At 46.5% G+C, this 16,494-nt stretch overlaps 1 protein-coding gene across 1 annotated transcript; it reads right to left on the bottom strand.

Annotated features, from left to right (window-relative positions):
* Nucleotides 1-10,841: 10,841 nt before the first annotated feature.
* On the bottom strand, nt 10,842-15,875 carry LOC119442776 (uncharacterized). Its single transcript, XM_037707795.2, has 2 exons — nt 15,561-15,875; nt 10,842-11,615 (listed from the first exon to the last, which is right to left on the bottom strand). The coding sequence occupies exons 1-2, from the start codon at nt 15,632-15,634 to the stop codon at nt 10,856-10,858; spliced, it is 834 nt and encodes a 277-aa protein (XP_037563723.1). The 5' UTR covers nt 15,635-15,875; the 3' UTR covers nt 10,842-10,855.
* Nucleotides 15,876-16,494: the final 619 nt, after the last annotated feature.

Raw genomic sequence — 16,494 nt, 5'->3', positions numbered from 1 at the left:
ACCTCACAGGGGATCCTGATCATGAGAGGAAATTTTACAGAATAAAAAATGGGTTGAATGCCTATCTATGACAGCATTGCCAAATCCTGCTGGGAGCTTACCACTGTCGATGAAAAGAAAAGTGTACAATCATTTCATTCTACCGGTGCTAAGCTATGGGCCAGAAACTGGGAGGTTAACAAAGAAGCTCGAGAACAAGTTAAGGACCGCAGAAAGAGCGATGGAATGAAAAAGTGTTAGGCGTAACATTAGGAGACAGAAAGAAAGCGGTGTGGATCAGAGAGCAAACGGGCATAGCGGATATTCTAGTTAACATCAAGAGAAAGAAATTGAGCTGGGTAGAGCCATCTAATGCGTAGGGTAGACCATATTCCCGTCTTTTACTTAAAAGAGGAAACAAAGCAGACATACACAAGGAAATACTTGTGATTGATACTGAAGTAAAGAGCAATTATGTATTATTCCTCATCTTCAATCACAAAGTCTTAAGTCTGAATTCTATTACGAAGTGAAGGTTATGAGTGTTCGAGGCTATTCTCTTTTCTGTTACGATTCTGCCAGCGAGCACGCGGTTCGCGAAGTCAAAAATCTGCGTTTCGTTCTCTTCATTTCGTAAACAGGCGGTACCGCAAAACTCCGACGGATATGCGTGACGTAAACGAATGGTCCGCGAATGACGTCATATCCCGGCTTGCCGGATGTGATAGCAGCTCCTGAGCGGGGTGAAGCGGGAAGTAGGGTGGCTTATTGTATACGTAATAAAGTGTACTGAGGACCGTATTTGAAGCCGGATGTATTGGAGGTGTGATTGTAAATTCCGCTACTGATGTTTACTTTGGATAACGGTCACCTCAAGCAACATTTGCACAATAATATACCGTTTTTTTCTTCTTCTTTTTTAGAAGGTCCAAAATTTCTAAACATTGCCTGTGGCAGATAGCACAATTCTAACCTTTGATCTAAATTACGCGATGAAGCGGTCATTAGTTCTACGACAAATCAAAATGCCACGGTAAATAATTAACATAATTACGCTAATAAACTTTGTCAATAATTACTTCACGGCACATATTTAAATCTACGAATTATAGCCGGTGAGTACGCAAGGCCGACGAAATGCAGTGACCGACGAAATGCATTGGCGTTCCAGCTACTTCTTTTGAGAAGACGCTGTTTTCTGCATTGAAGCACAAAAGTAACAGGAACACCAATGCACTTGAAAATTAATACACTTTGAAACTTTGAACACTTTGAAAATTAATATATCGAAACTGGAGCAGTCCTGAGAATTCGTTCCAAGTGGCAACTACGCCTTGTGCCCTCACCGGCTATAATTCGGAGATTTAAATATGAGCCCTAAAGTAATTATTTAAAAAGTTAATAACGTAATTATTTTAATTATTTAACGAGGTATTTTGATTTGTCGTAGGACTAATGGCCGTCTCATCGAGTAATTTAGATTAAGGGTTAGAATCGTGCTATCTGATACATGTTGTGAGGGACGGAACAAATCAATGAGTACAAGTGGCTCTCCGCTATCAAGAGCCCCGATGCCGGGGCGCAACGATGGGCTGTCCAGAGGGCCCACGATGCGGCGGTCGGGCATGGCCTGACTGTCCCAACGTGGGAGCGGCCCGCTGCGCGCTGAGTCGCGTACCTCAGGACTTTCATTAAAGTTTTACATCCATCCGTCCATCTGATACATGTTATGTTTATAAATTTGGTGCAGCTAAAGAATACACCCTGTATGGTCAAAAGTTCTTAAGTGAGATGTGCATTATTAACTTTAGGTATTTTTTGTTCGTTATGCTCCATGGCGGTTAGTTACCGAGGGATTCTGTTGCCGGATAATTTGTAGCTTAGTCGCCGGCAACTTTGGTTTGAGAACTCGCGTGGGTTGGACACAGTCTATACTCGTATGTTTTAAAAGCTCCAAGTGGACAAAGCGTCACTTTCCTGCTGTGGAAGGTGCTTTAATGACGTTAACAATGTCTTGTTTGATTTTTATCAGCGAGGTTCAACGTCTATAAGCTGCACAGTGGGCTTTAAAGAAGCGCACCGAATAAAACAATTCTGAGCCCTTCTCCTGTCGAGGAAATGGGGGTCAGCGAAGCTTGTGGCAAGACGACGCTGCCGCAGGCGTTCCGCTTTGTTTGCCCTAAGCTCAGGGTAGGCGGCTCTTCGCTGACGTTTGGCCTCAACATCGCGCTCCCGCAACTCGAGGTCAGAAACTGGGGGTTTCGCCTGGGCTTCGGAAGCCCTCACGCTAGAATCGGCACGTCGACGACGAGTCCTTTCCCGAGCGAGTTCGCGGAACCGTCGCTCAAACGGAGCCTGCTCCTCGGCGGAACGCACCACGCGCGGCCTTCCCAACCGGACGCCGAAACTGATCTGAGGCGAGGGAAACCCGGCGGGCATGCGTCAACCCCCTTTCCTTCTCTTTTCCTCCCCGCGACACACCAAACGACCCTGATCGGTCAAGCGCGTCACGTGATCCGGCGTCAGCGCAGCTTTCCCCGCACCTGCTCTTTATTTTCTTTCTTTCTTTCTTTCAATCAATCAATCAATCAATCAATCAATCAATCAATCAATCAAAATGAGCTTTATTTATACAATTCAAGGAATGCGCACAAAAGTAGTTGGACCAATGTGGCTTGTACCTGGACCAATACAGAAATAACATATATAGGTCAACCACGTGCATATTTTCTCAGTGACTAATAACATTGCTTACATGAACAAGTGTTAATTTGTAAAGGAGGAGTTATTACGTTTGACTAGACAAGAAGAAGCGTTTACATGCAAGGTCAACGTTTCTGGTTACTTTTACTTCCACAGGCACAGTGTTCCATGTTATAGCGCCAAAAAACTCCAATAATCGTTCACCGCAGACATTGCTGCAATAAGGAAGGCTTAAGTTAACGTTAGTTGCTTGCCTGGTGTTTGCACGTGGGAAGTTGAATATGGTGCCGGCAGTGGCGTAGCCAGAAATTTCGTTCGGGGGGGGCTCAGGTTGCGGCGCGGCCTCCTCCTTATAGAATTTGTCGAGGGATCAAATGCATATACAATAACTGCATTGCCAATGCCATTGTATATTAGATGCTGCAAACGAATTATTGAATGCTATGCACTGTCAAGTAAAATATGTATTTTAGGGGCGAAGCTCCTTAGGGTGTGGGTCTGTCCCTCCTCTGTAGTATGTAGTAGTAGTAGTAGTAGTCGTCGTCGTAGTAGGTAGCCACGTCTACTTTTATGAAAAAAAAAAATCCGAAAGTTGTGTCCGTAGCGCGGAATCGAACCAGGGACCCCTCGCTTCCGAACGTGCGGCGCTAGCCACTACGCCACGAAGCGCACATGGACACACGCACCACGATGACAATAAATACCCAACATTAACGAAAGACTGCGCGTTTCTAACGCGTTTGTGCTAGCGCGTTACGGCCCGTGTAAGAAGCTGGTGTAAGACGCTGCGGCCTCTCCGCCTTACCCCCGTATTCATAAACGCTCCTCGACTTGAACTTGACTTGCCACCGCCTTGGGCGGGAGGATCTGGAAGGAAGTCTGCTGGTCTACACAGATGGATCAGTCCTGGCGAACGGATCGGCTGCTGCAGCCTGCACCATCCCGGCTAGGGCGGTCCACAGACAATGTCGGATCCCCTTTTCCGCGAGCTCTACCGCGGCAGAACTAGCGGGGCTCCACCTAGCCGCCGATGTCCTGGCTGAGGACCCTCCTGGGCAACCGGTGGCAGTGCTCTGCGACTCGAAGCCAGCGCTCCAGAGCCTAATAAACCACCGCCGATCAGGGCTTACGGGGGCCCTGCTCAGCTCGAAGTTCTCGGCATTGGCTGCCGCGGGGGTCACCATCTCATTTCATTGGCTGCCTTCCCATGGTGGAATAGCAGGTAATGAGGCAGCGGATACCCTCGCCAAAACCGCCCACCATCCTGAAGTGCCGCTCACACGAGCAGTCGCTTCCTCAGATTTTTCAAGGCAGCGCCTGAAAAAACTGCTCACAATCGTCCACCCGGATGCCAGAGTGGCAAATGGCAACGGTCCCAGGCCACTTCCAGAGTGTGGCCTTACCAGGAGGGAACGCGCAACGTTGCTTCGAGTGCGCACGGGCTGTGTCTGGACGGCGGCGCGGCTGCACGCCAAGGGACGCTCCACATCACCGGCCTGCGAACGTTGTGGCGACCCCGAGACCCTCGAGCACCTTCTCTGGGCATGCCCAGCGCTGGCACAGGACCGCTCAAGGGTCATCACTGCCTACAGACAACAGGGTCTACCTGCTGCGACAACCAGCGACCTCCTGTTGCCGTCACCTCCCCACCTCCGAGCTCTCCACAGCCTTTTGGAGTTTGTGGAACTGAACGGAATCTCCGCCCATCGCTAAGCACTCGTCCCTAGCAGGCCATCGCCTCCATCACCAGCCTCCTCCATGATCGGATGAGACTCTTGCTGCTTCTTCTTCTCTTCCCTCCCTTTCAACATCTTTATCTCCTTTTTCCCCTTCCCCTGACGCTGCGCCGTGCTCCCTATTGGGCAGCAGAAATAAGCGTCACTTTCTTCTTCAATAAAATCACTACTACTAACGCCTTGGGCAGCGCATTCGAAACGCGTTGAAGGCGGTGGCAAGTCAAGTTCAAGTCGAGGAGCGTTTATGAATACGGGGGTTATACTCTCTCAGCAGTCATGTGATGGCGTCGGCAAACGCGGTGCACGTTCCGGCATGTGTAAACGGCTGCGTAAGACGCTGTGGCCTCTCCCCCTTACTAGAGAGTACTGCACGTTTCTAACGCGTTTGTGCTAGCGTACCCTTAAGCGGGAGATGGTGCAATTATAATGAAGGGCGCTGTTATAAAATAGGAATGACGTCACATATGGCGCGTGTCATTGGTGGAAGTCAATCGTTCGATTTAGTGCGGCGAGACTGGGCGAATTACACGGACGATTCACGGCTTACCGATGATTCCCTCCGGAGCTTCGCCCACTCATCATCATTCACCCCATGGATATGCGGTGTTTTTTGCTGCAGTGACAAACAAAGCCCCCTGTTTGAGCAGGTCAGCAGAGAGAGGCCTGGCCTCGCGCGAGCGTTGCATGCTGCCGCCTCGCGCGTACATTAAAGGGTTTTTTTTCATAAAAGGATATGTCCCAAAAATTGTGGCAGAAGCAACTGATATCAATGCATCTGCGTTTTCTTTTGTCTATTTAATAAGTAAAGAAAATATCACACGAACTTTAGAACTATATCAGTTCGAAACCAGCAAAGCGGTGTGTGCAGCTGATATGAAAAACATAAAGGCCAAGAAATGCATAAGTTGAGGAGAAATATTTTGATGAATCTTTGTCATTCAAGAACTTTGTTTACATTTTTGTACATATGCAACGGAAAGGAAGAACCTCAATGACGCTGTCCTTCGGTGCAATAGATTGCGCAGGAGCAGCTGTAACCGGTCGTGTATTACAATTACACCGAGATTATACTCGCAACAGTGAGTAGAAATAAAATGTAGGAGTTCTGAAAAATATACATTAGAAATGCGAAGATAGAATGGAAAAAAAAATGCGAAGATACAACTCGCTAAGGGGCAAAAAAGAGTCGCTGGAAACAAAGTTCACTGCTTGTATACACAAAACCTCGCAACAAGATATTTAAAGACACGTATAAGTCTGCAATAAATCTACGTATTTAAGCAAACGTCACTGCATATAATGCGTCAAACAAGACAAATAAACATGTTGCGCAGTCACAGATAGTAAACTTTGCGCACAGAAAGACAGATGATCCAGGCAAGAACAAAACTATGATCGCAGAAATCGTGATATGTACTCGGGCCATGCGACGGTCGTGACAGCGCCATATGGGTAGAGTAATAGAGGAATAATGCAGAAATTCGTTCGAAAATGTTTAATTTAACTGCCTGCACCGCGCCAACAATTATTCTGCACCCAAAACTAAAGGAGGGTGTTGCTTCGTTTCAAAAAAGAAATAAAAGCAGGTAGCTAAAAAGGAAAGAAAAGGACAAACGAAAGCCACAGATGGTGCAGCAAGTTAAACTATCCAATATCCGAGTGTGTTTTTGGCAAACGCCGCGTGGGCCGGGGTTTCAATGAGCAAGGCCAGTCAAAATTGGTTATTGATGTCCTCGTAATTTTTGTATTCGCTTGATAATTTTGATCATGATGCTAACTGCGAGAATAAACGGCGAAAATTTCTGCGGTTTTAAAAGCTAATGAACAGTCATACGTTTTCATAATTAAAAGCTTATGAACCTGAAGGAACATAGCTTTTTACTTGCATTGCTTTTTGCTGCTTCGCTATCTACAGGACAAACTTCTCTCGGCGGGAAGTTGAGTGAAGCGGTCAATGACTTCGGGCACGTTGATGCCGTCATTTCTGTGGGGGTATAGAAGCGCCAGCCTAATCATGGGTTCTACAGACATTGTAGAGCGCAAGTAGTTTTTTAGTAAACCTTTGTTAAAAAATATTCTCTCTGCGCTGGCAGTGGTCACTGGAAGGGTGACTAGAATCTGCAGTATTATTTACACATTTACATAGAACCTGCAGTGGCAATGAGAGCTGGGCATTTATTCCGGTGTTAAAACCTAAAACACTCCTTCGATGTCGTTGGCATCCTTGTTTACGTACCTTGCAAAAACAGTAGGCTGTTCGATTCCAGCCATGTCCGTCGTTTCGTCAGGAAGTATGGAGAAGCAGCCTGCTTTTGCATCTATAGGCTTTCTTTGATAATTTCACCTCAAATTTCTATAATTAGGTTTTGCGGATCTGGGCTTAAATACGAGGCATTACTGGGGCAACTTTCCAAATGGTTCTTCAGATATGTATCTCCACAATCAGCTAGCATGCGAAGAAGCGCTTTGAAAATACCTGTATTTTCAGGGGGGCTATGCTGAAATCCATAGGGCCACTGCCCCTGTGGCCACGGAGAGCCAGACCTTGTAGCACGCAAAAAAAAATCTCAATAGTAGGCCGTTTACTTTCTTCTGTTTTCCCATATTTTACTTTGCCTGCCCTGGTCCAGGTGATCGATCACATTGGGCACGCTTCCTGAAAATCTTTGGAGAAAATTATCAGCTGCTAGCTGACAGTCACGGTGATATTTAGTATTTTCTTGTGTGTAGAAGATTGCGAGCGCGTGCTTCCATTTTTGGAACGGCTTGGACACGAGGGCTCCAGTGCGCGCATGTTGGCCCAAGTTTATAAGAACATTAACCCCATAAAGTTCCAGAATGGAAAATCTTTTAAAGCACGCCTTTGGTAATGTCAGTGCACCTTACGCGTCAAAAGTTTATGAGAACTTTATACCCATAAAGTTTCGTAATTTAAATCCATGCGCTCCGTAGATTCTGCGGCCGCTGCGAGATGCCGCAACGCGCCTGCTCACTATCGAAAAACCCTTGAAAGTTTGTGCTCGGTTGGGGCTCCATGTGTTAGTGACTCCAGGTGCAAGGGCATTGCCACAAAATCCAGCCCGGGTTAGCAATGTTCGTGCCAAAATGTCTTTTAGAGCGTGAAAAAGACATTGTAGACAAAATCCAGAATGATTACCGGCGTCAGTGGTAGTTTTGGTCGGCGGTGCATGCCAGCACGAAAAAATTTCGGGGGGGGGGGGGGGGGGGGGGGCTGAAGCCCCATCAGCCCCCCCCCCCCCCCCCCCCCCCCCCCTGGCTACGCGCCTGGGTGCCGGGTAAGGGGAAGTTGGTGTTTAGTATTTTATGAACCAAACAAGTGATCTCATAATTTCTTAAAGCTGTAAAAGAATGGATACGAAGGTCAATAAACAGGATGCTACTATAGGGTGATGAACAGAAGAAAGTGTTATTATTCTTAGGGCGCCCTTTTGCAACTGCAGTATAGGTGTTAAGTAACTTTTATGTGTTAGGCCCCATATTTCACAACAATAACCCAGGTGGGTATTAAATAAAGAAAAAATAGGCAACGAAGCAAAGCACGAGGAAAATATTGCCGGGCACGGGCGAGGGTGTAACAGCTGAAAGCGAGTTTCTTACAAACAAGGCAAATTTTTTCTCTCCAATGCAAGTGACACTCTAAAGCAACTCCTAGATATTTAAACGTATCAACACGATCCAGAGTTCGGTTCGCTAGAGTCAAATTAAAGGCACTGTAATCTAGTATTTTCCTGTTGGAGTGAAATATGATATGTGTAGTTTTATCAGTATTTAGGGCTAGTCTATTTTTTGAAAACCATTTGCCTACCTTTAGTAGTTCGCCAGATATAATGTCTTGCAATGACGAGAGTGAGTCGCCTGAATAAACTAAGGCGGTGTCGTCAGCGTACATTAAGACTTGTGTCAACTTAAGCGCGCGCGGTAAATCGTTAATGTATAATGAAAACAGAATAGGGCCTAAAACCGAGCCTTGTGGTACACCACATATGACATCGGTGAAAACGGAGTGATGTTTATTAATTACCACTTGTTGCCTTCGTGCTTTAATATAGCTGTTGATGAATTGAAGCGCGTTTCCAACAATACCATAAGATTCCAGTTTTTGTAACAGCATGGAGTGACAGATTGTATCGAACGCCTTTCTTATATCAAGAAAAATTGACACAGTAATTTTCTGCTTGTTAAGAGCAGAGTTAATGAATTGCGAAAGTGTCAAAACTGCGGTTGATGTAGATCTACCCGCAACAAAGCCATGCTGCTGCGGGCAGATAATGTTACTGCTTACACGAAATGCATTTAACTTTAGTACAATGAGTTTTTCAAATAGTGTGTTAACTACACTAAGGATTGAAATTGGTCTATAACTACTCGGATGGTTCGGATCGCCAGTTTTGTACACAGGGATAACATTTGAAACTTTCAGTATAGTTGGGTAAGAATTACTACTTATCACATGATTAAAAACGTTGTCGCAGTTTCACCTGAAAGGCGAAGCATCAATTGCGATAGCAAATTTGTAGAGAGCTATACGGAGTAATGATATTAGCTTTATCAGCTGTATAAACTTGGACATGCAGCAGCACCGGCAACACGCAGAACTGTTGTCGACGCCGTCGGCGTTTTGCCCGCGTTCGCTCAAAATGCGTGCGGCGTTGGTGACTGTTGCCGGAGCCTCTGATATAAATAGGCACTTGGTGCCGCAGCTAAACGTCGCCTCCCTTCCCTGCCCCTCCCCACGGCCTCTCGCGTGTCGGAAGAAGGCGCGTTTGCTCTACATATATGGTGAGTGTAAAAGAGGAAAGAGACGCCTACTTCTCCAGCCCTTAAGGGAGCACGGCGCAGAACGCGCGTTTGTTCTCCGCCGTGCGTTCACTCCCCGTGAAAGCGCGCGTCCCTCGCGCCCTTTCACTCGCACATACAGCGTTCGGCGCGCGGCGACGATTTCATCTCCATTGACGTCATATGGAACCTCACGGCGACGGCAACGGCGACGGCGACGCCGACGGCAGAAATCTGCTTTTGAGTGTCCATATAATTGCTATCGCAATAAAACGTGACAAAAGGGTATGCATAAGACATCAATATTGTTTTACAGGATCCTAGCTAACCTGAATACTGTCAAGTAAGTCCGGATGCCTTATTAACCGACAATTTGCCCACCTAACATTTTATTTCAAGTGTTACTTCAAAAACCAAAATCATTGTTTCCTTCCTTCCTTCCTTCCTTCCTTCCTTCCTCATACCCGCATATCCCTGGTTCATGGGCGCAGGCGATGTAACGAAAATTTTGCCTGCCCGGGCCCCAGCTCTGCAAAAAATTCACATCAATTTTCATGCTTATTTTCTTTAGTTTCACCTTTTCACCTTTTTATCCAAGTCGTCGATTACGCCGGTGTAACAACTGCGGGGCGGTGCTCGAGCCAATGGCGAGGATAGAGAAGTTCGGATGATGATGATGATGATGATGATGATGATGATGATGATGATGATGATGATGATGAATGTTTATTCGAGAGCGAGTGTGTGAAGTACCTATATATTGGAACAGGAATGCGGGGGTAAATAAGAGGGAAAGGGGAAGGAGAAAGATTGCAAGCTATAGTCGATCTCCGCCTAACGTGCGAAGTTCCACACCAACGGCGCTGGCTCAACCTTCGTTTTGGGGTGCTGCCAGTCCTTGTATGCCTTAATGGAAAATTAAATAGGCAGTTGCAAAAACGAAAATACCCTTGGGGCTCATCAAGGTCTTGTCTTGAGTCTTTAAGAGCTCCGATGGTGTCTTTTCTTTGCGCTGGTGTTCTAACAAGGTCACAGGTCGACATTCTTGACTATCACTTCTGTTACAACATATCTTCCTGAGAAACGAGAACAGCTCAGGGACACACTCACCCTTCAAATTGATTCTGATACTGATTGGTATTTTACAAATTATGAATGGGAACATTAAAAAAATACATCGCTTTGATGCTTAAGACAGCATCTCCATGCACATGGACATGCTAACCATCTGCTCATGTTTGTTATGATAAAGATTTGCTTTCTTTGTGGGAACAAAGAGATGAAGATCGAGTGGAGTCTTGGCATGTTGATACTGCATCCTAGATTTTTAGTCAAATCGCAGTGTTCGAAACGCGCTTCACGATTGCCTTCCGTCGTCCCTGATGACACGATGATCTCGATAAAATTAGTCTCAATATTCTCGAAAGCTGGCGGTAAGAAAATGATTAAACCACCCCCATACATTGTCGCGTACATCTGACGTCATGTAAGGGGTGAATATTTCAAGTAATCGCTTTCGAGTTAACTTCAGAAACAATCGAAAGTATTGCGACACGGTACACGAAAGAACGAGTTCTTGAGACGAGCGCTGAAGATGCTATATATGCACCGATAACAGTACGAAGAAAACCACCATTTTATTACGACGATAACTTAAAGCCTCCGCTGTCGATCATCCTCTGCAATCCGGCCTGAATGATGGGCCTCAGCATAGCTAGCTTAACGGCCGTGGGTGGCCGCTCGAGGAACAAGGTGACCGGCCGGCCCGAGATGGGCGCGAACGTTTTCACCTCGATCTCGACCGAGTCCACGTACACGATATCCAACGACGTGATCTCCACGTGCCGGTTCGGGTCGTTCCTGTTTACTCGCACGCCGACGTCCATCTCGAGTCCGCTGAGCGTGTAGGAGACGTTCCTGTCGCTGTTGGAACCAAACAGGATGGAACGCCTACGGTGCAGCACGATCGAAGGCGACAGCCTGAGCGGTAGCAGTGCTTCGGCGACGCTCTCGTTGCAGAAAGTCGCCGGGGTTCCACGCAGCGACAGCGAGTCAAGTCCGTTGAGCGTAACGTTCAGACCCAGCTCCTGACCGATCTTGAGCGGCCTCGGGTCCTCCAACACTTTCTTTCCGAACGTCAGCAGCAGGTTGATGGTGTTGGTGAACTTCTGCGTGCCCTTGCAGATGTGCTTGGCGAGCCCTTTCTCGCGAGGCCTGGAAAAAGTCGGTCTCTTTGTCGTCGTCGTCGTCGTCGCGATGTCCTCCTCTTGAGCAGCTGCCTGTTTGGGCAGCAGGAGGGCCAAGTGCAGCAGCGTCAACAACACGGTCAAGGTCAGGGCACGTACTGGACAGCGCGCGGCGGCTGTTGCAGAACACCGCCGCCGCATCGGAGGAGGACGCCTGCAAGGAAAATGTGCGAGAGAAGGCGAGGTTTGCATAGATTGAGATCCAAACTTCCTGCATAGCGGCCGCCATTGAAAGGGAAAAAGAAAACAGAGAAGAGGCGGCTGCGTAAACGAGGCGTCGCGGCGTGATCGTGACTGCCGTGTAGCGTTGGTTGGCATATATGCGTCGCTCGATGCGCCGGTGGGCGCTCTTTCAAGTGCGGCGACGAGGAAATGGTCGAAAGAGGCACGCGCGCGCGTCAGACCTATAGGTTATGTGTGTATCGACGCTGACGTTATAAAAACCTTCTTCGAACGCTGTTTGTGCCTTTACGCGCGTCCGTGTCCCGGAAGGTTTTCGAGCCATAAAACGGAGGGGTGATAGGATCTGAAACGAGAAGGCTTATCTTGCCATCCATGTATAAGCGCTAGTGACGTCCCCTTACTATGCACGGCGATGAATAATTAAAGAACCCCTTTTCGCGCTATATGTTGCGATGCCGTGTTGCAACGAGCATACGTATAACCGCGGCCTATAGCTGGATTTAATGCGCGGTGCTGTCCACTGAAGCCCCGCTGTACATCGAAACCATTGAGAGTACGTAGCTACAATGATGCTTAAATGAGTATTTGCTTTTTTTCTTAATGTTCGCTCTACTCCTTGAGGTATGCAAGGAATAAGGGCGATACAGCGGATGACCCAATGGCGACTCATTTGCATCTTGCGCAGAGCGCCCGTGAACGGTTCTTTCATTAATAAAGATGCAAGGCGAACAATGATGTCAAAAAAAAAAAAGGTGTGTGTGTGTGGGGGGGGGGGGGGGGGGGGAAGAAAAAAGAAGCGACTGCAAATAAACAGTCCATTTTTGCTAGTGTGTGTAATTTTGACTGGGGAGAGAGGTGTGCGACATGCGTATGTTGTAAAACACCGCAGGAAATGGGAACGAATGTTGTAAGTAAGTCTATACATTCAGTAGCTAAAGGTAACAGCAGCACTCGAAGTATGCAATGGGGATTCACCAAACAACAGCCAGCAATAGTGTGTCGAGAATTTATTTCCCAGTATTTGAGGTCAACAATGCAGGCAGGAAAAAAATAAGAATATTCCAATAATTTTTTAATTACTTAAATCTGAAGTTCCATTGATCGCGCTGAGCGCTAAGAACTAAAAGCATGAACAGGAGACTTGCGCTTGTTACTGTAACTGCTGCTGTTGTAACCAGGACGATATACAATGCTGTGTGTTTGCCTGATGTAGTACCTGCCTGCGTCCCTGTCGTTCTGCCTGCGCTACAACAAATTGGAAGATGCCATACCAACAAGCCTATATAGCTTACCCTCACCGATATAAAATGAAGTGAGAAAGTTTAGCGGCCAACGGGAACATAAGAGAATGCAGCGATATTTCTTATATGCATTATTAGAGTTGTGTGCACATACGCACCTGCCAAGATCATATGAGTATAGAGTCACTAATGTCTGGAGACTACAGATGTGGCTGCCGGGGAAACCGAACCCCCGACCTTGTGCTTAACAGTGCAATTTGATATCCACTAAGCCACCGCGAGGGGTGTTAAAGATAAGCATTAGGGAAAGCTCGAGATTCCCTCAGGTCAGGCCAAGACGCAGCGATATCGACAGTATCGTAATGAAATTGCTTTTCGTTGTCACGGTGCTGTTAGTCCTGCGTGGCAAACACACCTCGTTTCCTGCGCTGCATGGTGATGACGATGATTATGATGATGATGATGATGATGATTATGATGATGATTATGATGATGATGATGATGATGATGTAGCACGAGCTACCTTTGTCTTCCAGTTCGCCATATTGTAACGCGTACACTGATCTGGTTTCAGCCGGTGACCATTTTTCACCGGGTTATCACAGTATAATCAAGTTATTACTCGGCGCAAGCCGCGCCTGTACTATATCCGAAATTTATTTGAATGTTGTCGACGATTCTATAAAGTAAGAGCCTTGTTTAATCATATTGCGCGCGTAATGAGAATAGTGTGCATTCTCATATGCACATGAGCGCCAGCGATAATTCAGAAATATACGGTGATACATGCATGCATAAATAGATGACATACCTGACCCGTGTGATCAGTTTCGGTGACCGACGACGGTGCTCGCAGCTATCTTTATAATGCGAGCGTTGCTTGTCTTTCTGGCCACAAGTGCGCCCAATAAAGAGCCATATTCCTTATTGACACCTTTGGAAGCGTTCGGTACTTCGCTGTCACTACAACTTAAAAACTGCTGTTTTTCTACGCTGCAAACTAGGAGTCCGGAAAATCAGCGACTAATTTAATTTTCTTTTTAATGAAGCGATTTCGCATTCATTATAGTAAAATGGACAATATCACCCCTTTTAGGCTGTACTTAAATCTAAGTGTTCAAAATTTAGTTTAAATACATTTCTTGCATCTTAGCATCATTTAAAACATACAGAAGCACACAAATTATTTAATAATATTGGATTTTTTAGTCATTTTATTGCGTCAACAGATGTAGACTCCACGCTTGAACTCGGAAAGAAATAGAGGTGCGGGACCAATATCGATCAAGTCACATGTGATTCTGCTCGGATAAGTACGAGGCACTTCGAAAATTTTGCAAAGTGCAAATGCATCTACTGCTCAGTAGAAGGGAAGAAGAGAACCTAGTACGTGACGTCATGCTGACGTCGCAACAAAATCGTAAAGTTTCATGTTGTAGTTCTCTGTCTAACGCACATGGCGGAAATCTGTAGCTCAGATCTATTAATAAAAGTATCCAATCCAAAAGTTTCTTTACTTCGTGAAACTGAAATTTTCGTAAATTGGTTTTCGGTAAATTGAAGTTGGCTGTAGTATAGACTGACTTTCCAGGAACCCTTTACACTTTTCTTTTAAATATAACGCTCCTACTTAGTCCCCATGAGAACACGAATTAATTGTGTTTGGAAGTAATGAGTAATGACTGTAATTACACTGATCAGTTGTTCTTTCACTGTTAGCATATAGCGCTTAATCCGTTACCCCTCACGTTACATGTGTTGTACTATACATGTGTTATGCTATACATGTGTTGTGCGTTACATGTGTTATAAGAAAACAGGTGGACGGACGGCATAGATGTTTATGATATCCATTTTAACTAATCGACCAAAGGAATCGATACAGTTACAGAGTGAATTGCAGACTAAGATCCTTGTGGTGATAAAATTCCTTATAAATTACTTTTGGGCCACATTATTTCCTTTACGAGAAAGCAGCGTGTGAGCTGAAACTAGAGTCTGTCAGATTTATTCTCCCACTTTGTTCCCTGTGGTTTCCTGTTTCTAAGTAAAGCGTTAGCCGCGCATACGAAGGTTTAACCGTCTTGTCTATCTTTTCTGCGTCTCTCCCTTTGCGAAACCTCCAGAATTGCAACTATAGTCATCTAACTATCTACTACTGCCTACCACGTCCATTATATTTGTAACTGTAAAGCTCCCTCGTTCATCCATGACCTTGCTTAGTTACCGGCATGGTACTTAGCATAAAGAAACCATTTCTGCTTTCTCTGCGGAGATTCATTTGCGTGCGTAAAGCGCTCGGCATGAGCGAGGCGGTTAAAGCTCCACGAGGGGAAATAAGTGCATGTTCGAGCTATATGCGGAAAGCAAGCGCATGAGCGCGCGCCTCCCAATCTGCCCGTGGCACTATATTAGGCTGTAATGGTTAAGAGCTGTTGAACTGTTGTCCAACAGTTGTCGAACAAGGGACGTCTTCGGAACGAACGTTTCGACAAGAGGACTTCTCTTCGTCAGTGCGAAAACAGCACGCCTTGACGAAGACAAGCCTATACTTGTCGAAGCTTTGGCTTCAGAGACGTTTCTCGTTCAGTCAGCGTTGATCATTCCGAGTCACCGTCTACCGGTGAACTTCTGTGTAGTTCGGATTAAGAGCTGTAAGTTCTTTGCCCACTCACTCGGCGCTGCTGCTAGAGGCTGCGCTGTCGTCACCGCCCTGCCGTTGAAAGCTTCCGTCGTTCTTCATCGTCATGCTTCAAGCAAAACATCCGCGAGGTTTCGGACTTCCGGAGCAGCCTCGCGAGGGCAGCGGTAAGCTGCCACTCGATATGCGCACTTGGTCGATTTGATTAGGCGCCACTCATCATCGATGCGAGCGTCCCTTTCACGGCTCGACGAAACGTCTGCCGCCGCGACTACTCATTTCTTTCCGGCACGAGGAACACGCGCCAGTGTCAGGACGGGGGGAGGAGTGGTCACTGGACAACGAGCGAACGCATTCGCGGCTATTGAGTGTGCCCTCCCTTTCCTCCCACCACTCTTGTTTGCTGTGACCACCTTGACTGAGTGCCATTTGGCCCGAGGGGTCGGGCTGCCCTTTCTGCGAGGACGACGACGAGGGCGGTGATGCGTATAACACGAGGAGCGCGGATTGCGCGCGCAGATATTGCGCGGGTCTGCACTGGTTGCAGTGCGGTTGCGATAGCGTGGACTATAGATTCTAGCGATTTGGCAATGTGCTCCCAGCTGCTGCGGTTGAGGGCACCAAGGTCCCTAGCGAAGGATAATGTATAACCGGAGTAACAGGATTGGAAAGAGGAATTGTTAGAGTGAAAGAGCAGGTGCCATATATGAAACGCATTGAGTAATCCTCCCTTCCTGAACGAATCTGCAAACAAAAGCGATGAAGGTCGTGCGTGTGTTTTCTTACTTACTTCCTCTCTCTCTCTCTCTTTCTTTATTTTTCAATTTTGACTTTAGATCTGTTTGTCTCATAGTGAAAAACAGCATCGTCTAATCCGACTTGTGATCGCTGAGGAGCCTAGCACATTTCAACGCGTTCCTCTAGGACTAAATTATTTCTCTGGTTATTATTTAGTCACAAGTGCAAAG

The sequence above is a fragment of the Dermacentor silvarum genome, chromosome 2 (assembly GCF_013339745.2).
Source record: "Dermacentor silvarum isolate Dsil-2018 chromosome 2, BIME_Dsil_1.4, whole genome shotgun sequence".
NCBI lineage: Eukaryota > Metazoa > Arthropoda > Arachnida > Ixodida > Ixodidae > Dermacentor > Dermacentor silvarum.
Note: the sequence above shows the minus strand (reverse complement) of the source record. Positions and strands in the feature narration are given on the sequence as shown.

What these genes read in the sequence shown, in the direction of transcription:
- LOC119442776 (XM_037707795.2), bottom strand. Translation starts at nt 15,634, where the DNA reads ATGACGATGAAGAACGACGGAAGCTTTCAACGGCAGGGCGGTGACGAC. An exon ending in GCCTCTAGCAGCAGCGCCGA is followed by an intron (nt 11,616 to 15,560) that starts GTGAGTGGGCAA and finishes TTTTCCTTGCAG; the next exon opens with GCGTCCTCCTCCGATGCGGC.